Source organism: Panthera onca, chromosome C2 (genome assembly GCF_046562875.1).
Source record: "Panthera onca isolate mPanOnc1 chromosome C2, mPanOnc1 haplotype 2, whole genome shotgun sequence".
NCBI classification, from domain to species: domain Eukaryota; kingdom Metazoa; phylum Chordata; class Mammalia; order Carnivora; family Felidae; genus Panthera; species Panthera onca.
The window spans coordinates 132,287,472-132,306,644 of NC_138347.1; the positions used below are offsets into that span (position 1 = coordinate 132,287,472).

Here is a 19,173-nt window from a genome sequence, read left to right on the forward strand (position 1 = left end):
CTCCCCACTTAGTGACATACTTTTCTCTGGCACTGGCTATGCATTTAAATCTAAATTAGACATAAACTAGGATTGGTGCTAAAAAAGAATACTAGAGCGCACAGAGATCTAATTAAAACCCTCCCGTCTACAAAGGATCCATTACAAAAAATTCTCCACATACATAAGAGGACAGGGGTGGGCTGTGTCATTCCCATACTTCAAGGTGATGGATGTGGATGCTGATGAAATTTATCCAGCCAGATGGAAAATATCTGTTGAATTGCATCTCTTTCATGCTGATAATGACCACTGATATTACACTCAAACTTCAAAATGAAAAGATGCTTGTCTCAGCGTTTTGTTTTTTAAAAAAATTGTAACACACTACTCCACACTGTGCTAATTAGAAGATGGCAACAGCCTTGCTTAAAACGAATACCCTAGATGACCTTGGTTCTGAGCAGTGGAATTGTCAGAAAACCCTTAGAGACACAGCGGGAAGATGTCGGCTTCATTCCCACTCAGGGTTAATAGTCTGGGCTTTAATATGTGCCTTAGAAAATACTGGAAGGCACTGACATTTCTTGGAACAGCCAGCTATCAATCTGTAAATCTTTAAAATAGTTCAGATTCATGGAACCATAGAATTTTAGACCTGAAAGTGACCTTTGGTGTCAAGTTCAAGTCTCATGTTAGAGAAACAGAGACCCTGAAAAGGTGTGGTGAAGGTCACAGAGCCAGGAAGTGGCATTTCAGATGCTCTTGGGTTAGATCAATAATCCACATTTATTATTACAACATAAAAGCCAGAGTCCTCCAAAGAAACATTTATTATTTCTGGAATTACAGGCCACTTACTGTTAATCCCTTAAATCCTTTGCGTCCAGGACCCCCAGGAAATCCAGGATCACCCACATCACCCTAAAGATTCAAATATAAGAAATCAAGATATTAAAATATTTGCTTGAAATAAGAGAAATAATTCTATATAATCTAAAATCTAATTGATCTTATAACTACACAATATATTAAACATTAAATGACATCTTCTGCCGCTTGCTTGGAACAAAGTCATTGACACACTTAAATATTCCCCCAAACTATTCTTAATTTTCTAATACAAATATTTATGCATAAATATCAGTGCAATGGCTACCCAATCAGTTATTAAAAATATCTAAAGCAAGAATGCTTGAAAATCAGGAAAAACATATGGAATATTAACCACAGAAAATACTAAACAATTAATTACTTTCTAAATTTATAAATCACTTCTGAAAAAGCTGAAGGTAATAAAAACTTTACTCTGACCTTGGTGGGAAATTAATTTTAGCACCTATTTATCAAAAAACCCCCCAAAAAAACACAAAAAAACAACTAATCTCACATTTATCCCTAAATTTAAATATGCTAATTTTCTCCCTTTATCAGTAAATTAGAAAATTGGTCTTTTACAGTGAGAACTCTTGTCCTAACAGTTCCTTCTTGCACCCTTCTCTACCTAAGGAAAGAATCTCTTCTGGTAATTCAGCAATTAAAAGCACTTGTAAGAGGGTTCAAAAAATGGCTGTTTTCCTGTAGTTGATTTGATCTGCTTACACATTCAATTTTTTTAATCTATATTTTGCATTTTAATTTGGACACCAAGTATTGGAAAGCCACTCTTCTGGACAGGATGCTTAAAAAAAAAAAAAAAAAAAAAAAAAGGAAATCTTATTACTGAATTCCATTGCATAAAAACAGATATAATAGGAGCTACTCTGACTGAAATATAAGGTTATGTCTGGTTGGAGATCATGGAGACGGATTTTTCAATCTGGTGGGCAATGAGGAATTCTGGAAAACGTGTGATCAGGGGAGAAACATAATTAGGTTAAACTGTGGAAAACATCAAGTTTGGGATTAACTGAAGCAGTAAGAAGGTGGTAATGGAGACCAATGAGGAGAATGTTGTCACCTTTCAGGGGAGGGGAAGTGAAGGCCACAATAATAAAGAACAAACAGCAATAGCTGAAGCCAAGAGTTTTGAATGAGATTACTGAGGCGAGAAATCCAGAGGACAAGAGGAGTAAACTGGAGAGGAGATCCAGGGGTGGAGTTTCAAGACCAGGGCCATCAGGCAACAAAGGACAGGACTGTCTTTTCCAACTTAAAGATTCATTCATAGTAGTAAGGTCCTTTATTCATGAAGTCCTGGAAAAACAACTGCCCTTCTTCTTTTCCTTCTCCTTCTCCTTCTCCTTTTAACTTCAATTCTCAAGTAGAAAGTTAATATCATGGTAATTTCAAAAGAAGGACATGTGCACAGTACCTTTTGCCCCATATCTCCGGGGAATCCTCTTGGGCCCTACAATTTGCAGCAGAGAACATAAATAAATCAACATACTACTTCTGCAGTATGATTGTTTTTTCTTGTATTATTTACATTTGTCTCATCAATTAAAGAAATAATTAAAGAAACAGTTTTCCATATTTACCTTTACTCCTTTTCGTCCCATTTGACCATAGCCTGGGATGCCATAATCTCCCTGTGGACATACCAGTTCATTTTAATTTCTCAAAAGTGAAACTTAATTGTAATCTATACTGGTGACAAGAGAGAAGCACTGGGCACTTCCAGGTAGAGGGGCCCTTACCAGTGACCTTGAACTCTGGGGTCATGCATATTGTTGGGTTTCCTCACTTGCTGGTATGTGCCTTGGTACTTTGGCCAGCTCCACTCTGCAAACATTGCAGGAGGCAGAGGGATGGTCCATCAAGACTAATGGAGTCAGTAGCAATTACTTGCCTGGAAAATTAGGAGCTGGTTCAAAGGACATGGGTGAGGAATTCAATTCCCCAAAGACTTACAAATGGCTGAGAGACAAATGGAAAAATGTCATCCTCACTAGTAACCAAAGAAATGCAATTTGAAACAGTAATGAGAAACTATTTTTTGTTAATGAAATGGGTATAGATGAAAAAAAGAAAGTGACAATACCCACTGCTGGTGTGGATGTCCCGAAGCAAGCATTTTCCTACATAACACAAGGGTGCATAGATCACTGAATATTCCTAAGGGCACCTTGCAAAAGAGGTGCATATTCTTTGAACCAGTTATGCTACTTTTTGAAATTTTTACATAGAGATTATGATTTTGTCTAAAAATTCAGATACAAGAATGCTCATTGTGGGCTACTTATGACAGTAAAAAATTAAAAACAAATTAAGTATTCAATAGCAAGAGACTGGTCAAGTGACCTAAGGTACGTACATTCAGCGGAATATTTTGAAGCTATTAAAAAGAATGTTTAGGGGAAAATGTAATAACATGGAAATGTGCTCATGATACACTGTTAAGAGGGAAAAACAGAGTGATTTTTTTGGTATCTCCAGGATGTTAATAACGAATATTTCAAAATAGTGAGATTATGGGTCATTTTTCTTCCCCTCTTCCCATCTGTTAAGCTTGGTAAATTTTCTACAATATGTATATACAACATTTATAATAAACATTATTTTTTGAGAAGAAATGAAAAAATGTTCCTATATTGGCTGCTCCATGCACAGAGACCTTAGCATGGCAAGAGCCACTAGAACAGACAGCTCACTTCTTGGATCTACCTCCCTCTTGTTCTTGCCCTAGAGTTTTGCAAGACAGGGAGAGAAATGCATAGTGCTGTTTTTCAGTGGACATCCATTGATATGGCCGTACTGGTTGTGAAAATAGTGAAATGTTATCCATTATCACTTCTGCATGCCCCCTTTCTCTCTTGCCGTTCTCTCTTCTTTTAACAGACAGACTAGCTATAGAATGAGAGCTGCAGGGGGTGGGAGAAATTCCCCCACATCTTCCTAGGAGGTCCTAAAATACCTTTAATACTCCAGGTGCTTAGGCTGATGGCCTCAGTTCCCTTCTCTTTACCTCAGAACTAAGCACTTGGAGCTGCGAAAAGAGAAGGGTCCTAAAAGCTCATACCTGTTTTCCTCGCTGTCCAGCTGGCCCCACTGGCCCTGGATCTCCAAGAATTCCATGTTCTCCCTAGTAAGTGAGACAAAAAGGGCTTCAGGTCAGTAAAATCCAAACTGGCTCCCACTGTAGGAGGTTGAGACGGGAAATCTTAAGGCTCTCAGTGAGGGTTCAGTGCTCAGCCAAGGCATGGGGTGTAGGAGACCAATAATGATCTTTCCAAAGGCGAGCAGAAAATGTCAGCACAGCCCAAGCACTGCTTTCCTGGTATTCTAGAAGGACTGAAGGAGAAGGGAAAGAGTGGAAAATTTACTCCAGCGAAAGTTGCTTTATTAGCTGATTTGTCTGCCCATCCAACAAGTATTTATCATCCTGGAAAATGAACTACTGAATATGATAGATGTGGTCCTGCCTCAGCAAAAATAGTCTGGTTGGAAAGAGAGACAATTAGACAGGCAGAAAATTATAAACTCAGGATGCCATGCCAGTGAAGGGGAGGGGAATCTAAATTGGATTTGATAAGGGGCACCTGGATGGCCAGACTTCAGACTTCAGCTAAACATCAGACTTCAGCTCAGGTCATGATCTCACGGTTGTGAGTTCGAGCCCCACATCAGGCTCTGTGCTGACAGCTCGGAGCCTGGAGCCTGCTTTGGATTCTGTGTCTCCCTCTCTCTCTGCCCCTCCCCAGCTTTCTCTGTCTCTTTCTCTCTAAAGTAAAGAAACATTACAACAAAATTTCTTTAAATAAATAAATAGATCTGGTGGGGTTAAGGAGGCAGGCTGCCTGAAGCACAGGAGCAGGGGTGTGAGGTTTGAGGGCGGAGTTGTGTGAGTGGAAGAAGGAACTGCAGGAGGGGTGAGGGTGGTCACGGTCGGGGTAGAGGAAAGGCATTGTTGAGAAGCCTGGTGCGGGCACGTGGGAGGGAAAAGAGCTCTGAAGCCTCAGAATTAAACAGGGTCAGGGGGCCTTCCAAGCTATTTTAAAGTCTAGAGCTTTTCCTAAGAGCTACGGGGAAATTAAGACTGGCTGCCTAATTTGTGGGGCTCGGTGCAGAATGAAAGCGTAGGTCCCATCCTCAAATATTAAGACTTTCAAGATGGTGACAGCAGGACATGAAACCAAGCATGGGGCCCTTCTAAGCTGGGCCCCCAGGGTGACTGCACAGTTGCCAGTCACAGCTGGCCGTGGGACAGGGAGCCGCTTAAAGGTGTTAAGCAGGGAGTGGGATTCTGAAGAGGCCAACAGTCCGCTGTCTGACAGTCTCCAAAAGAGCCACATCAGAGACAGTAGGGTGAATGAGAGAATGGTATGCACAAGCAGATTGAGTCTGGACACCCCCTTCTGGACTCTGCCCCGTGCATACATTCATGCCTGCAGGAAATCGGGGAGTTGAAGAGAGTTTTCAGAGTTATTTCACCACGCGTGAGATCACAGTGTCTCTCCTGGTGAAACAGGGCAGTGTCAGGAAGAGATAAGCATTTAGAAATTCTTTGCTCAGTGGAAGCAAAAGAATGTATCGCAGAAAGCAGGTGGGGGGGGGGGGGGTTGAGGGTGCCCCTCTCCTGCGAGGAATTAATATGGAAATCAAGAAAAGAAGGGCAGTACTTTTTTCTCAGTATTTAAATCTATAGGAGATGACACTTACTTTTTTCCCTGCGGGTCCGGGATTTCCAAGGCTCCCTTTAGCTCCCATCGGCCCAGGAAAGCCCTGAACGAAAATGGGAGACACGTATGTGGGTGTTGCAACAATTCTTAGAAAGCCCCTTAGATCAGTTTCGCTTTTCTTCGTGTCATTTCCAACAGCTCCTTGATGCCTGCTTAACAAGAGACCCAGCCACCCAGGGGAGAGAGACATCTGTGCTGAAAGCAGGTGACTCGGCTTACAGTCTGGCTTAGAGGACCACAAATCTTCATCTGCGGGGACACCACTAGTCCGCCCGGGGCCTTCGTGAGAAACAGAAAGGGTGCTCTTGACAGGACATATGCTATTTCTACATGCGGCACATTGGTTGGAATGTACTGATTTTGTGAGAACGAGACACTGCCCCTCGTGAGCATTACACCGTGCGCGCATCTGGAACTCTATGCACAGTGTGTTTCAGTCCCAATCTGAAAATGGGCACAAGTGTCTTCCACAAACATGCCGGCATGATAAGGAGGCAAACACAGGTGTTCCTTCTGAATTCTCGCTGTCGGAGCTGAAGAACTGAACAGATTCAGAACATTTTTCATAGGAATCCCCTCACCAGCCATCCCCACTCTTATCACTCACTGTCAGAAACCTAGGGACCAAACAGATTCAGAGGGTGAGCTGAGGAATCAAGTCAATTTGGGTGGCGAGGGATCTTTGTAGAGTCCATTTTCAAACATCTACAGTCGGTGGAGATACATGTGGCACAGATACATTCTTAAAAGTTAGAAAAGTCAGCAGAGGGAATCAGGTTTTGAAATGTTCACAAGTCTGCGAGATCTGTACTCTTCCAAATGCTTTCTTGGGGCTGATGCGATGGGTCCGTGCTCTCCCAGTAAAACCCCAGTGAAGGAGAGAGAGGAGGGCTTATGTGACGTGCAAGGACTCGGGGCTGTGCTAAAATTTGCTGCCAAGTCTTTTTGTCCCAAATGTGTCCCAAGATAATTGAAAAATAAAATACCCCAAACGCAGATAATATAAAATAAACTATGTATGGCGATGTTTTTGAAGTAAGAGAAAATGGTCTGATTGGAGACCACTGACTCCCAACGTTCCTGAGTCACTCACCTGAGGTCCTTTGTGCCCTGGGCTTCCCTTCTCTCCTTTGCTGCCAGGAATTCCATTTCCCCCCTAATGTGGTAACGAGAAGTATAATTACATGAAGCAATGAAAACGTACTTTCTTCTTTAATGCTTTTGAAACATGTCCACAGAAAAGCGCTGGTCCAACACCACAAGTCACCTTGTAACTGTGAGGTTAAGCGTATCTTACCAAAGGGACTGAGTGGAGGCCCAGACTCCGTGGTACAGATCTTATCCAGGCATCTCTGCCTGGGTCTAAGACCTTCATCCCCCTCTGACAGGGGGAAATGAAAAGGAGACCAAAGGGAGAAATAAAACCCTTAGAAGAAGGGGCGAAGATGCAAACAACGGTCAGATGGATTCCTTTGTTGGGGCAGGTTACCTGGGCCAGAGTGCTCATCGTCAACGTGGAAAATGGAAAGCTAAGTTGTTTCAAGTTGGCCCAAGAGGACATTTTAGCAGCAGAAGCTCTACCAGAGGAATTCAAGCCTATTTTCCACTATATTAGCATCTGATGCAAGGTTCTCGTATAGATCTCTTGCATGGAAGAAAAAACTAGAGGTGCTGGTGATGTTTCCCGACTCCCGGGCACCAGCTGTACAATGGTTGTACCCACTGCATGAGCCGTCGTTCTCCGCCTGAGTGTCAAAGGGACCCTGGAGCAGCTGAGCTAATGTCCCCCTTCTCCCTACAAAGGGGAGATGGATCTGGGCTGGTCACGTGGTTACTCAGCCTAAAGGATTTGCTAGCTGGTGGTTTGATTCAGGGACCCCAGAACCCGCAAGAGAATACCAAATTCTACTTTGGCGTGAGTATCTGAAACTTCCTAAAAGAAAAATGAACTCTCGAGAAGGTCTTAGGTCTAGGCACACCTTCCAGACGAATCCTGGCTTCAAGCAGGCTCCATAAGGTAACTAAATACCCATGTGTTACAAAACCATTCTCCAGGGATGACCCCAGCACCTTCCCAACATGAAGGAGAGACAGAGATGTCCTGACTCCGATGCTCATATCAGCAATGATACGATCAAGAAAAAATGGCTCATGTCTGAATCATGAGCCATTGATCACTCTCTGGAAGGCAAAAGATAGGGCTCAGGTACCTACTAATTACTAATTAGTAATTGTTACTAATTAATAGTAATTCGTTGATTACTAATATAATAGTAAGGTCCTAATAATTCATTATTACTAACAAGCTGATACAATACTGGGTGAGCACAAGAGCAGCCATTTTCTCTATTCATGAGCTGCAAAATAGGAGCGGGTCTGATGGAGCACAATCACTCTCCCATGATGGGAAATGTAGAATTCCAGAAACATGGACCATGGAGGAGGGCAGGAGCAGATTAAGCATTTCTCAGTTATTTATTTTTATACAGAACTACCCACTGGCTTCCTATTGGAATAACTCAGCATTATTTATCAGCATTTATGACTACTTCAACATACCTGTGGGCCTTGTAATCCGTCAGCTCCCTGGGCACCTGGAAGTCCAGGATTTCCCGGCTCCCCCTGATGAACGAGTTTTCAGTGTTGATACTGTCTCCACATAGTTTCCATAGAGATTTTCTCTTTATACTACCTAGTACCGTAATACATAGTACATGGGCAATACTTTGACTGAACCTTGGCTCACCCCTTACTTTGCCTAGGATTCTATTCATTTCCATACTAAAAAATGAACACAAGATTGTTTCTTACTCTAGTAAGGAATTTCCCTCCCATGCAGTTGATTCCCAGTGCTTGTGAAAGGCAGTCAAATATATAACATTTGGGATCGCACAGATCCTCTTGTCTATGAGGTGCCTGTGAAGGAGGCTCTCTGCCTTAGGTCAGGCCCGTCCAGTTCCTGGCAGCTGAGCTGATGGGCCCTTCTGTTTCCCCTCCATGGGTGGGGCCATTTCTATTGCTCTGCACTTCCTAGAACATCTTTATCACATTCTTGTTCATTCCCAGTGCCATCTGCCCATGAGGACTCTCCTTGGAACCAACTACCTCGTAGGGCAGGAAGTAAAGGGTACTTACCGGGACACCTGGGGGCCCCCTTTGGCCTTCCCTTCCCTGGAACAGAAAAGGCAAAGTGTTAGTGTGTACGTAGCCAAGTGGAGGGTTCTTAGAGGCAAACCAGCCTGTTTCATTCCCTGACAGACATAAGTAATGAGCAGCTCACAGAAATGGCTTCCCTGAGGCGCTTTCGAAAGACAAGTTTTCTCGCTGGGCACTTCATTATAGACTAACATTTGGGGGATTGATTGAAAGCCAATCTGAAAGTCATTACAGATCCAGCTCCAGTCTGACAATTATTCAGGAGGTTGTTTGGAGGATCAAATCATTCTGAAGAACCTGTCTTCTATCCTTCCCTCTTCAGCAAATTCCATAGAGTACTGTCTGCTAATCAGAGGCTTCCTACATGAGAACAAGCTGTGTCCTGTCTGTCTGTCTGTCCCAGGCCCTGAATGTATCTTAGGGGAGAGTAAAAATTGTTAGGTTCAGTGCTTCACACGTGGGCCCACTGAGGTTTGTTTCCAAGGAATTCTACAAGAAGGAAATGGCCGACGGGGTCTGCCCAATGACGTGGCGGTCCAGCGGCCGGGCCACCAGCCTGTTTGTACTTAATCAGTGGTGATTTCCATGTCACCAGCTCAGGCTCCCCACCTAAGTGTCCGCCTTTGTCACACCCTCTCCAGAGAGTGTTCTAGGCAGGAGAGGACTCAGACCCCAGATTTTAACTTCTTTTTCCCTAAACAGCAGCGATAAAATCTATACCCTCACACCCCCCTCACCCCTGCCCCTCTGAGAGAGCTATGGAACATCCCAATCACCAGTCTACTTTGTATTGTGATAAATGACTATGATTCCTTTAGGTACAAGACAAATACTTAAAAAAAAAAAAAAAATTCTATTCATGCATTCAGAAAGGTAGCCATGGAAATTATTTCAGAATCGGTTTTCTTTCAACTGCCTACCTTCTGAATTTCCTTAGAATGAACTACCTGACCAAGTATCACCTCTACCACTTTGAATAATGATTCGAATTCCTTTCCTGGGGTTCTGCCCCCTTGATTCAGGTACTCTGCTTTCAAAATGCAAATGCCCTTTGGGAGAAGTTACCCATTGTAACCTGTGAGCTCTTTGTTCCTTGATGGGACTAATAGAGCTCCTGACAAATGAAAGTAGGGAAGAAACAGCAAACAAAGGTTGAGGCCACTACTATCCTGGGATGTCTCCATTAAAAGGATAAAAGAACTTTTGAACTACATGCAGACAATATTGCACAATGGTTAGGGTGTGCCTTTAGAAGTCAGGTACTCCTGAGCTCAAGGCTGCCCTTTGAAGCTTGTGTGGCACAGAGCAATTGCTCAGTAAGCCTTAGCCAGGAGGTCGGGACTCCAGACTCTGGTGTGAGACAGTCTGGGTTCAAACCCCAGTTCTGCCACTTGCTACCTATCCTGATCCTGGGCAAGTGTTCCAAGGGTCCTTGTTATTCTCATCTGCAAAATGGATATAAATAATAATATCTACCTAGTAGGCTTGTTATGAGGATTTAATGAATTAATATTTGAAAGTGATTTGATCAGGACGTGACATAAAATAAATGCTACAGAAGTAGAAATACTATTATTTAAAAGCAGTTGTGTGTGTTTTTTTTTTAATGTTAGCTTATCTTTGAGAGACAGTGCGAGTGGGGCAGGGGCAGAGAGAGAGGGAGACAGAGGATCCAAAATGGGCTCTGCACTGACAGCCGCAAGCCCCACGTGGGGCTCCAACTCACAAACTGTGAGATCATGACCCAAGCCAGAGTCCAACTCTCAACTGGCTGAGCCACCCAGGTGCCCGTATAAGCATCTGTGTGTGACAGGCCAAAAACAAGGGACCTGGACTGTCGATTCTAGTGCTCTGGTTCTCAGAATATCAAGCCCCCGTCTTGGCAACAGCCGGTACAATCAACTTGCATAAGTTGGAATTCTGTCCCGCAGGCGGCCATGTCTTAGGTTTGCTTGTGTTCTTAGAATCTGTTATCTACTTAAGATCCTCTGACCCTCAGAGAGAATTCTTGCCTTCACTGGAAAAGTAGGGGAAGAGGTAGAAAAGCTTAATGTTGTTCTATATTCACACAGCCTTGTTCAGTTCCGGAGAAGAGACGTTACAAAGGAGGAGCTGGGCAGGAAAACGGGTGAAGATAGGAGAGGGCGGCTGAGAGCCTCCTGTCTCTGAAGTGATTTAGAGTCACTGGCTGGTTTGTCCAAGTAGTAATCCCCAGCCCCATCCCTAGCATCTCTTTTCAAAAGTATTTGATTGAGGGGGATAGTTATAAAGCTATTTCAAACTAAGTGTATTTTCTCTTAAACCAAGAAAAATATATATTTATCTTTAAAATTTATTGCATGTAGGGGCGCCTGGGTGGCTCAGTCGGTTGAGCATCCGACTTCAGCGCAGGTCATGATCTCACAGCTTGTGGGTTCGAGCCCCAGGTTGGGCTCTGTGTTGACAGCTCAGAGCCTGGGGTCTGCTTCGGATTCTGGCTCGCTCTCTCTCTCTCTCTCTCTCTCTCTCTCTCTGCCCCTCCCCCACTTGTGCTCTGTCTCTCAAAAATAAATAAACATTTAAAAAAAATTTTTTTTAATTTATTGCATGTAGTATATGTTGCTGTTCCCTGGATTCCTCTGGTTAATTTTGATTCTCTTGTGTGGAAAAGAGGGCAAAGTCCCAGAGAATTTTTACCAGAAGCACCAGGAAGCCTAAGCCAACTGACTGTAGATCCTATCCCTTAATAACTATGATTCAAGATAAACAAAGGCAAGAGGAATTACAACACATTTCTCCACTATCTAGATCAGAGAAAAAGGCAATCGGCCATGGCCTTCAAAGTGATGAGAAGACTCCAGGTCTGCAACAGAAAAGAAGGCCAAGTATTTTCACTTCTCGATCAAACAAGGTGCAGGGTCCAATCTAGGAGACTGTGCGTTATTGTCTTTTTATGATCTCCATTCTGAGTGCATGACAAAAGGATTTCTAACACGTTATAAATATCATCTCCCACTTTAGTAATGCACAAAAAGAAAAGCGATTTCTTAGTTGTTCCATAAAAAGAAGGGGATATCCAGTATTCCTGTTTTAGGCCTGGCATCACATGGGATGCTATAAAGTTGCCCTAGGCTCTCGAAGTTGCCAGAGGCTTGTTCCTAGTCACCGGTGTTTTGGTTCATTCAAGAATTTATCTGTGATTCTTCTTTCCCATTGGCAACATCTGAAGATAAAGAGAGTGGGTTTACCCAATTCATATTCTTATAGAATATGAATATTCTTATAGCATCTTATAGAGATGCTAAGCTACCGGAGGAGAACTTTCATGTTAAAGCATTGACTCTCTCCAAAGACATTCAAAAGCTTCTGGAAGGCAGAAAGAGGAAGGCAGACTGTCACAGAGGTTCTCATCTAAGAGCAATTTTGCCCCCTACTCTCACTCCCCACTCCCCCTCATCCCAGACATTTGGCAAAACCTGCAGATGTTTTTTGTCTGCCACAACTTGGGGGGAGTGAGTGCTACTGACATCTAGTGGGTAGAGAACAGGGATGCTCTTAGACCTCCTCGAATGTACATGACAGCCCCTCACACCATCTAGCCCCAAATGACAATAGTGACAATGGATCAGCCCTGGGCCAGCCAACTCTGCAGGGGCAAATATTGTGAAAACCTTTATGGCATCGTCAGATGATAAGGAGGGGAAATAAATGTTCAAGGAAAAACTTACCCTTATTCCTCTGGAATTAGGATCACCTGGAGTCCCTTTCTGTCCAGTTCTACCCTAGAAATACAATTGTTCCCCCAAGATCATAAGGCAATATATTCTGACTAATTACATCAGCATAAAAACCTCACTCACTATTAAAACAGCAGAGCAAATGTGTCATGCTAGAATCTTCTGCATGTTAACACTATTGGGTATATATCTGTTAATGAGGAAAATGGTGTAGTAACGTGCACTGCTAACTATCAGTTTCCCATTACAATAATGTCACCTGCCAGAAACTTAATAATTTAACCCATAAAAGTATAACCTACTACATATGTGTCCTGTTTTCAGAAAATAATGCTGTTTTAAATGTGAACTCGGGGCTGTTATTCAATTATAGAAGGGTTACATATTTTATTAAATAATTAAGACTTCATGAAAGCCTCCATTCAGTAACAGAATTAATCATTCATATATATGTAAATAGGTCTATAGGTTCTCTGTACGTAAAACAGAACCAATTACTTGTCTTCCTTGCTCTCCTTTGGAGCCCTTCTGTCCTTTGATGTTACTGTTGCGTCCTGGATTACCCTAGAGGAAGATATAAAAAGTATTTTAGAACCAAGGAATATCAGCTTTTTTTTTTTTCAAATACAATGGTACAATGTTCATGTATTAAGCTAATTTGGGTTAAGTGAGAAGGGGTGACAGAAAATTCTCCATATTTGAAATTCATCGACTTTTGAGAAAAAATACAATAATATTTCCCCAAGTTTGAAGAGGGTTTGGTGATCAACAAAGTGATAAGAGTGTTTGCCAAAGCCATGGCAATGATCTCTTCTCTGTATCGGCAGCTTCACTGATGGCTGAACATGCTTATGGTACCCCCTTAGAGGTGTAATAAGATTCCCTTGTAACTGAGTCTGCAAATAGGGAGTCTGTAAGATTATAAGCCCAAGAAGCAGAACTGTGGAAACGTCTCCCGAAAAGGACTTTGGAAGTCTCTATATAACAATAAGGATGATTGAGATGGAACCTGAGCTCCCAGCTCCAATTTTTTTTTTTTTTTTTAATTTTAATTACTTTTTGAAAAGAGAGAGCACAAGCGGGGGAGGAGCAGAGTGAGAGGAGGACAGAGGATCCGATGCGGGGCTTTGTGCTGACAGGCTGATAGCAGCAAGGCCAACGTGGGGCTCAAACTCACAAACTGTGAGATCGTGACCTGAGCCAAAGCCGGACGCTTAACTGACTCACCCAGGTGCCTGGGTAACTTAACTCACCCAGGTGCCCCGAAATTTTCAATATAATCAGCTAAAATCAGATGTGGACAGATTTTTCCCAAGCAGATAAGTCTTGGACAATACCTACTACCCCTGCTCCCAAGACAAGGAGACAAGCCTTCACCTAGAGGTTAGTGGGAGACACAAGGGAGAGGAGATAGGAGCTTAGAGCAACTACATAATTCAGAGCCAACCAGACCCTAGTAACTTACAGGATCTCCTGGGAAGCCCTTCTCCCCATATCTCCCAGGGGGGCCTCTGGAACCTGGGCTGCCCTAAAAAAAAAATAAAATGAGCTTCTGAGTTAGCTTGTAGGAGGGTTTCAGAATGGTGTTAAAGAGTCAAGCGTGTGGTTTTGGCGCCAAGAAAGTCAATCAGACAAAATGATCCATGTTCCTTTATCCCAGCCAGTTTCCTCAGCCTTCTCAAGCGATACTCAGTTCAGTGTTAAAAGGTCAAGATGATCGCTAGTCAGGATTATCTAGAGTGACGCTGAGCAATGGGAAAACTCTCGTGATCTAGCATAGCGCTACACCAAAGAACTTTCTGCCCTAATAGAAATATTCTCTGAGTTGTCTAAGATGGTAACCACTAGCCATATGTGGCTATTGAGCACATGGAATGTGGCTAGTACAACTGAAGGGCGGGAGTTTTCACTTTCACCAATTTGAATTTAAATGTCATATATTGCTAGTGGGGATTGTACTGGACATCCCAGCCAGTCTAGGAACCTCTGACATTTATAATGCAGTTGCTCACTGGAAACCTCCACAGAAAATGCTCCAGTTGACAACTCAGACTCAAGTGTTCCCAGCTGAGCTTGCCCAAGCCAGTACCGTTCCAGGCATTCTGAATGACTCCTCATTTCCTGCTTCTCTGGTCACCTAGATCTAGAGATCTGTGCCGGAGCCAGAACTAGGGTGAGAGAAACAAATCACCTGGGGTGCAGTATTTAGGGAGACACATGTGGCAGAGCTCTGAGAAGGAGTACGTCTGTAAATCCTGCACCCCACTGCTCATTCCGGCCCGGGACCTGCCACGTCCTTAGTATTAGTACGTCATGTGTCTGTTCTCACTGACGTTGCTTTACTTGAAGGCTTTGTCACTTCTCCCCTCGGTTGTTCCAGATCCTCTCATCTTTGCCTTGCACCTATGTCATCTCTGACACAGTCTCCACACCACCGACAAGTAGTATGTTCAACACGCAAATTCAGTTGTGGCGCCCGTACTTAAAATCTTTTAAAGGTTCCCAATCTCCTAACGTTAAAAGCCTAACTCCTCAACATGGCTCCCCGGCGTCTTCCCAATCTCTTCCGGCCACCGCTGGAACCTCACCTCCCTCTACCTGTACTCTAATGCTCAATCTGCAGTGCTCTCGAGCCTCCGTGTCTTTGCTTATGCTGTTCCTTCTGTCTAGAATGGCCTTTCTCCATGTCTTGCTAATTCCTATCATCTTCAGCTCAGGGATCATTTCCTCCAGAAAGACTTTCTGAACTCCCTCCCCACATGAGTTAGGGCTGAGTTAGGTGCCCTTCTCTGGGCTCTCACGTAGTTGTCTACCTGGCCTCAATCACATTCTGCACTGTCATTAGCAATTAATATGTCTGTCTTTCTATGTCTGGGGATCCTCGAGGACAAGGTCAGTGTGGTTCGTCTCCGAATCATCAGCATATAACTCGGTGTTCGGCACATGCCAGATATTCAAAAATATTGCATAAATAAATGGATCAGAACATATAAGCAGAGCTGTTTGGAACCAACCGGCATATATTAATCAGTATTGAAATGAATTTAAGATAAAAAAAGTTTCACCGTGATTTACTACACCAAGGTCACCAAAATAATTCTGTATCTTTCTCTTGATTTTTATGGTTTTTTTTTTCCTGATGCAAACAAGGAAGCTACTGGGAGGCAAAAACAATCATTTTCAGACTTCTGTGGAAGACACCAAACGAAGAACCTTGCACGCTTTGAATCCCTCAATGGAATTCTTGAAGATTCCCAAATGGGAAGGCAGCATTTATTCAGTAGTAACAGGCCTTCATTGTGTGGTCAAGTCAGCTCTCAATTTTGTCCCTTCTAAGCACTGGCGCACAGCAGTTAAGACTATCTCCATCACCAAATTCTCCTTCTTTGATTTATTGAAGATTTACCTGGGATCCTGGATCGCCTTTTTCTCCTTTTGTCCCAGGTAACCCATGAAAGCCCTAAAAGAAAACAAGGAAAACAAAATCCCCATTTAAAGAGCAATACGTCAACCTCATGACGATGTTACAGTACTTGAAAGATGGCTTACCTCCTCCCCATCCAGTCCGTTAAACCCATCGTCTCCTTTTTCTCCCTGAGGGACAACAAGGAGCACAATCGGGTCAGAGGGGAGCTCAGCCACATGCTTCCTGGGAAACTAATCCCGCCAGGAAATCAAATTCGACTGAGAAGACACTACAGTACCTTGAATCCAGAATATCCTTTGGCTCCCTGTAAAAGATGAAATATCTCTCACTGACACATCAAAGATAGTCAGAAGGTGGATTCACACCCTGTTGGGGCGGGATGTGGCTGCCTCCCTAAAGAGGGTGATTGTGTTGTTCTTTAGTGGCTTCTGGTTCTACAATCACAGAGGTTATATAGGTGGGATTGAACACCACCTATGTTTTGAGGTGGGCTCAAAACTCATTGAGGTTTCTAAGAAGTAGAATTAGTCTGAAGGGGAGGACACTAACATGTAATTGGAGAAAGGGAAAGGGGCGGGGCATGGGGGGATGGAAGAGAGAAAAGGAGGGAGGGAGGGAGGGAGGGAGGGAGGGAGGGAGGAAAGAGGCAAGAGGCTGTTGTAGGGAATTCAAGATCACATTTCCAGCAGGGCTTACCTTTTGGCCGTGCTCCCCTGGACATCCTGCAATCCCTTTATCTCCTGTGGGTCCAATTTCTCCTCGTCTTCCCTAAGAAAAGGTACCCAAACAGGTATCCAAAGTGACTCGTCTGTCAGATGCTGCCAGCAGTTTACTTTTTAAGAGAGAAGCCAGAGCAACAGGAGGACTCTGAGCTTCAGACAGAGCAAATCTTTCCACAAATGTGTTCATTTAACTCTGGTTTTCCCCCTCTATTCCAGCGTCTTCCGTGCCAACCTGCAGGGCTTCCTTGCAGACCCAAGATCACACAGAAGTGCGGGATGAACCTGGATGTTTTACCATCTCATCAGACAGCACAAAGGTTTGGAAGTCAATCTACTTTCCAGCCACCTTTCAAATACTCCAGTAATACGCGTTGGCCCTGAAATTGTGCCCAAGGCCCCAGTGCTGCGGGAAAAGTCAGTACTGAAGCAAGCCAGTCCCAGGGGACTGGGGCTGAGTCCAAGGAGCTGAAGGGAGGGAGGGGCCACTACCACAAGTGCTGGGAGATGGGGAATGCTCGTGTTCACGGAAATGACCCCCAGGTGAAAGAGCCCGAGTCAGATCATCCGCTTGGGGGGGAAAAGTGTTCAAGGTCAATGATGTACGCATCTCCTAACAATCCTGGTTCTCCCGGGAAATATTTAAACACAGGTAAATGCCGGAGTAAAATGAATCTCGAGGGAAAAGCAATGTTGTGCTCCTTGAGGGCAGGAGCCCCCAGCTATCTCTTTCCCCAGTTGTGTCCCTGGTGCCTGGCTCAAATCTGGGTGCAGGGTGGATGCTGACGGTTTGCTGTTTGGATAACTAATTGTTTAGCAATGAGCTTGGTTCTTCCCTTCCTGAGAGGTGATGGGAGAAGGGATTTTCCTTCTTCCTGCTTTGCTTTCTTTATTCTGAAGATTACTCCCAGGAAAGCAGGAGGCCTCACTTGTGGCCAAAGGTCGCGAGAGCTACCAAAACACTGCAGCTTCCCATTGACTAGACGGTCAGCCAGATGAGGGCTCAAGGCCAGACACCCGGTCAAAGCCCTCAGTGCTGCCTGGGTGGGCTCCGAGACCCCTCTGCAGCTACGTGGTAGGTGAGTTAGAACTCTCCCCTCGGTGGTCATTGTGTAAACTAGGATAGCACTAGAGTCAGAGGAATGTATAAATGTTTTACAGATCGGCAGACTGGGGGTCAGGAAGTTAAGTGTCCTGCCAAGGTCTCTGGTCCAGGTCATCCCTTGGCTGTCTGACTACACAGCCTGTGCTTTTCATCATAACTTGCCGCCCAGATGAAGAGCTAGCTTGCAGCTAAGGAGATGGAGGTGGAGGCTGGATGCTTCCTGAACTTTCCCTGCCCCAAACGGAGCCACCCAAGTGTTTCAGTTCCTCCAAATCTATTCTCCCAATTTGATTGATGAATCTAGTGAGATTTCCGGTTTGAGGGTCAAAGATTGAGATTAGAAAACTTCTGTGTACCACGTAACCACAAAGCCGAGCCTCTCCATGTACTAAACGCTGAACTCTGGGTCCAAAGGCAGCCCCTCAAGATAGCCTTGCTTCACCCTGCAGGGGGATGTGGGGGGACCGGAGCGTGCCCGGCTCCCTGCCACTGATAAAAACATGCCAGGCAACGTGTAGGTAAGTCTGCTTCCTCCTTCCCCCCAAAAGTACGTTTGGCAAGTACTCATGACCCAGACAAGTAAAAGGAGGGGGAAACAACCTATCTTCCTCCAAAACCACCAGAAAACCCCTTCTGTAGGAACATAAGGCTTTCCATGCAAAAGAAAATCACTGCTCATGTCGTGGGAGAGGGTCAGAAGAACTTACAGGGTCCCCGTCCTCTCCCCGATGTCCTCTGCTGCCTTTTATACCCGGAGAGCCCTGGGAGGGAAGAGAGAAAATGCACTTCAGCTGGCTTCCTCCAATTCGAACTTGTGAAATCGTTAGGCGTTATAGACAAGTCCCTCCCTTCAGCTCACTCACAGCGCAGGCAGGAGTGGCTGTGAGTCTGGGGAGAGTCTGACAACCTCTGACCTCTACAGGAAGGTGACCTGTGGATTCCACGTTGCAGGTCAGGGCATCCGGGTCAGTCCGCACCTGAGGCTGCATGGCCGGCAGCTGTGGCCAGCGTAACTCTCCCAGCAGGCAAACTGGTCACTTTCCAAAGAGAGCATTTTCTTCTGCTTTTCTGAGAGCTCAGGGAAGAAGCATTCCTCCCGACAACAAGGCTACATATCCCTTGTGATCATCTCTCCCTTTGCCACGTGTGCTTTCACTGCCTTGTGGCCTATTTGTGGCAAAGATTTAAACTGAGGTTTGCTTTCCTCACCCAGTAACACAGGTCCTGACTTACCCCCAGACATACTTGATAGGTTAGTGTTGCCTGCTTTCAGACTTTTTATAAATGGAACCAGACTATATGTATTCTTCTACGTTTTACTTTTTTTCTTTTTTTGGCTATTACAGTGTTTGTAACACCTATTCATGTTGTCGTATATACCTGTAGCTCATTCATTCTCATCACCTTAGAGCACTCCATGAATGAAGAGACCATATTTATTTAAGCTATC

At 44.2% G+C, this 19,173-nt stretch overlaps 1 protein-coding gene across 2 annotated transcripts in view; it reads right to left on the minus strand.

Annotated features, from left to right (window-relative positions):
• The window catches only part of COL6A5 (collagen type VI alpha 5 chain), a 131,927-nt gene that overhangs the window by 44,691 nt on the left and 68,063 nt on the right, over positions 1-19,173 (minus strand). For both annotated transcript variants that reach the window (XM_078432355.2, XM_078432354.2), the window contains exons 13-28: positions 18,431-18,484; positions 16,596-16,667; positions 16,177-16,203; positions 16,022-16,066; positions 15,879-15,932; positions 13,938-14,000; positions 12,971-13,036; positions 12,464-12,517; positions 8,736-8,771; positions 8,160-8,222; positions 6,694-6,756; positions 5,581-5,643; positions 3,941-4,003; positions 2,460-2,510; positions 2,294-2,329; positions 841-903 (exon numbers count right to left, since the gene is read on the minus strand). In XM_078432355.2, coding sequence (XP_078288481.2) covers positions 841-903; positions 2,294-2,329; positions 2,460-2,510; positions 3,941-4,003; positions 5,581-5,643; positions 6,694-6,756; positions 8,160-8,222; positions 8,736-8,771; positions 12,464-12,517; positions 12,971-13,036; positions 13,938-14,000; positions 15,879-15,932; positions 16,022-16,066; positions 16,177-16,203; positions 16,596-16,667; positions 18,431-18,484 — 873 coding nt within the window. The remainder of the gene's footprint in view (positions 1-840; positions 904-2,293; positions 2,330-2,459; positions 2,511-3,940; positions 4,004-5,580; positions 5,644-6,693; positions 6,757-8,159; positions 8,223-8,735; positions 8,772-12,463; positions 12,518-12,970; positions 13,037-13,937; positions 14,001-15,878; positions 15,933-16,021; positions 16,067-16,176; positions 16,204-16,595; positions 16,668-18,430; positions 18,485-19,173) is intronic.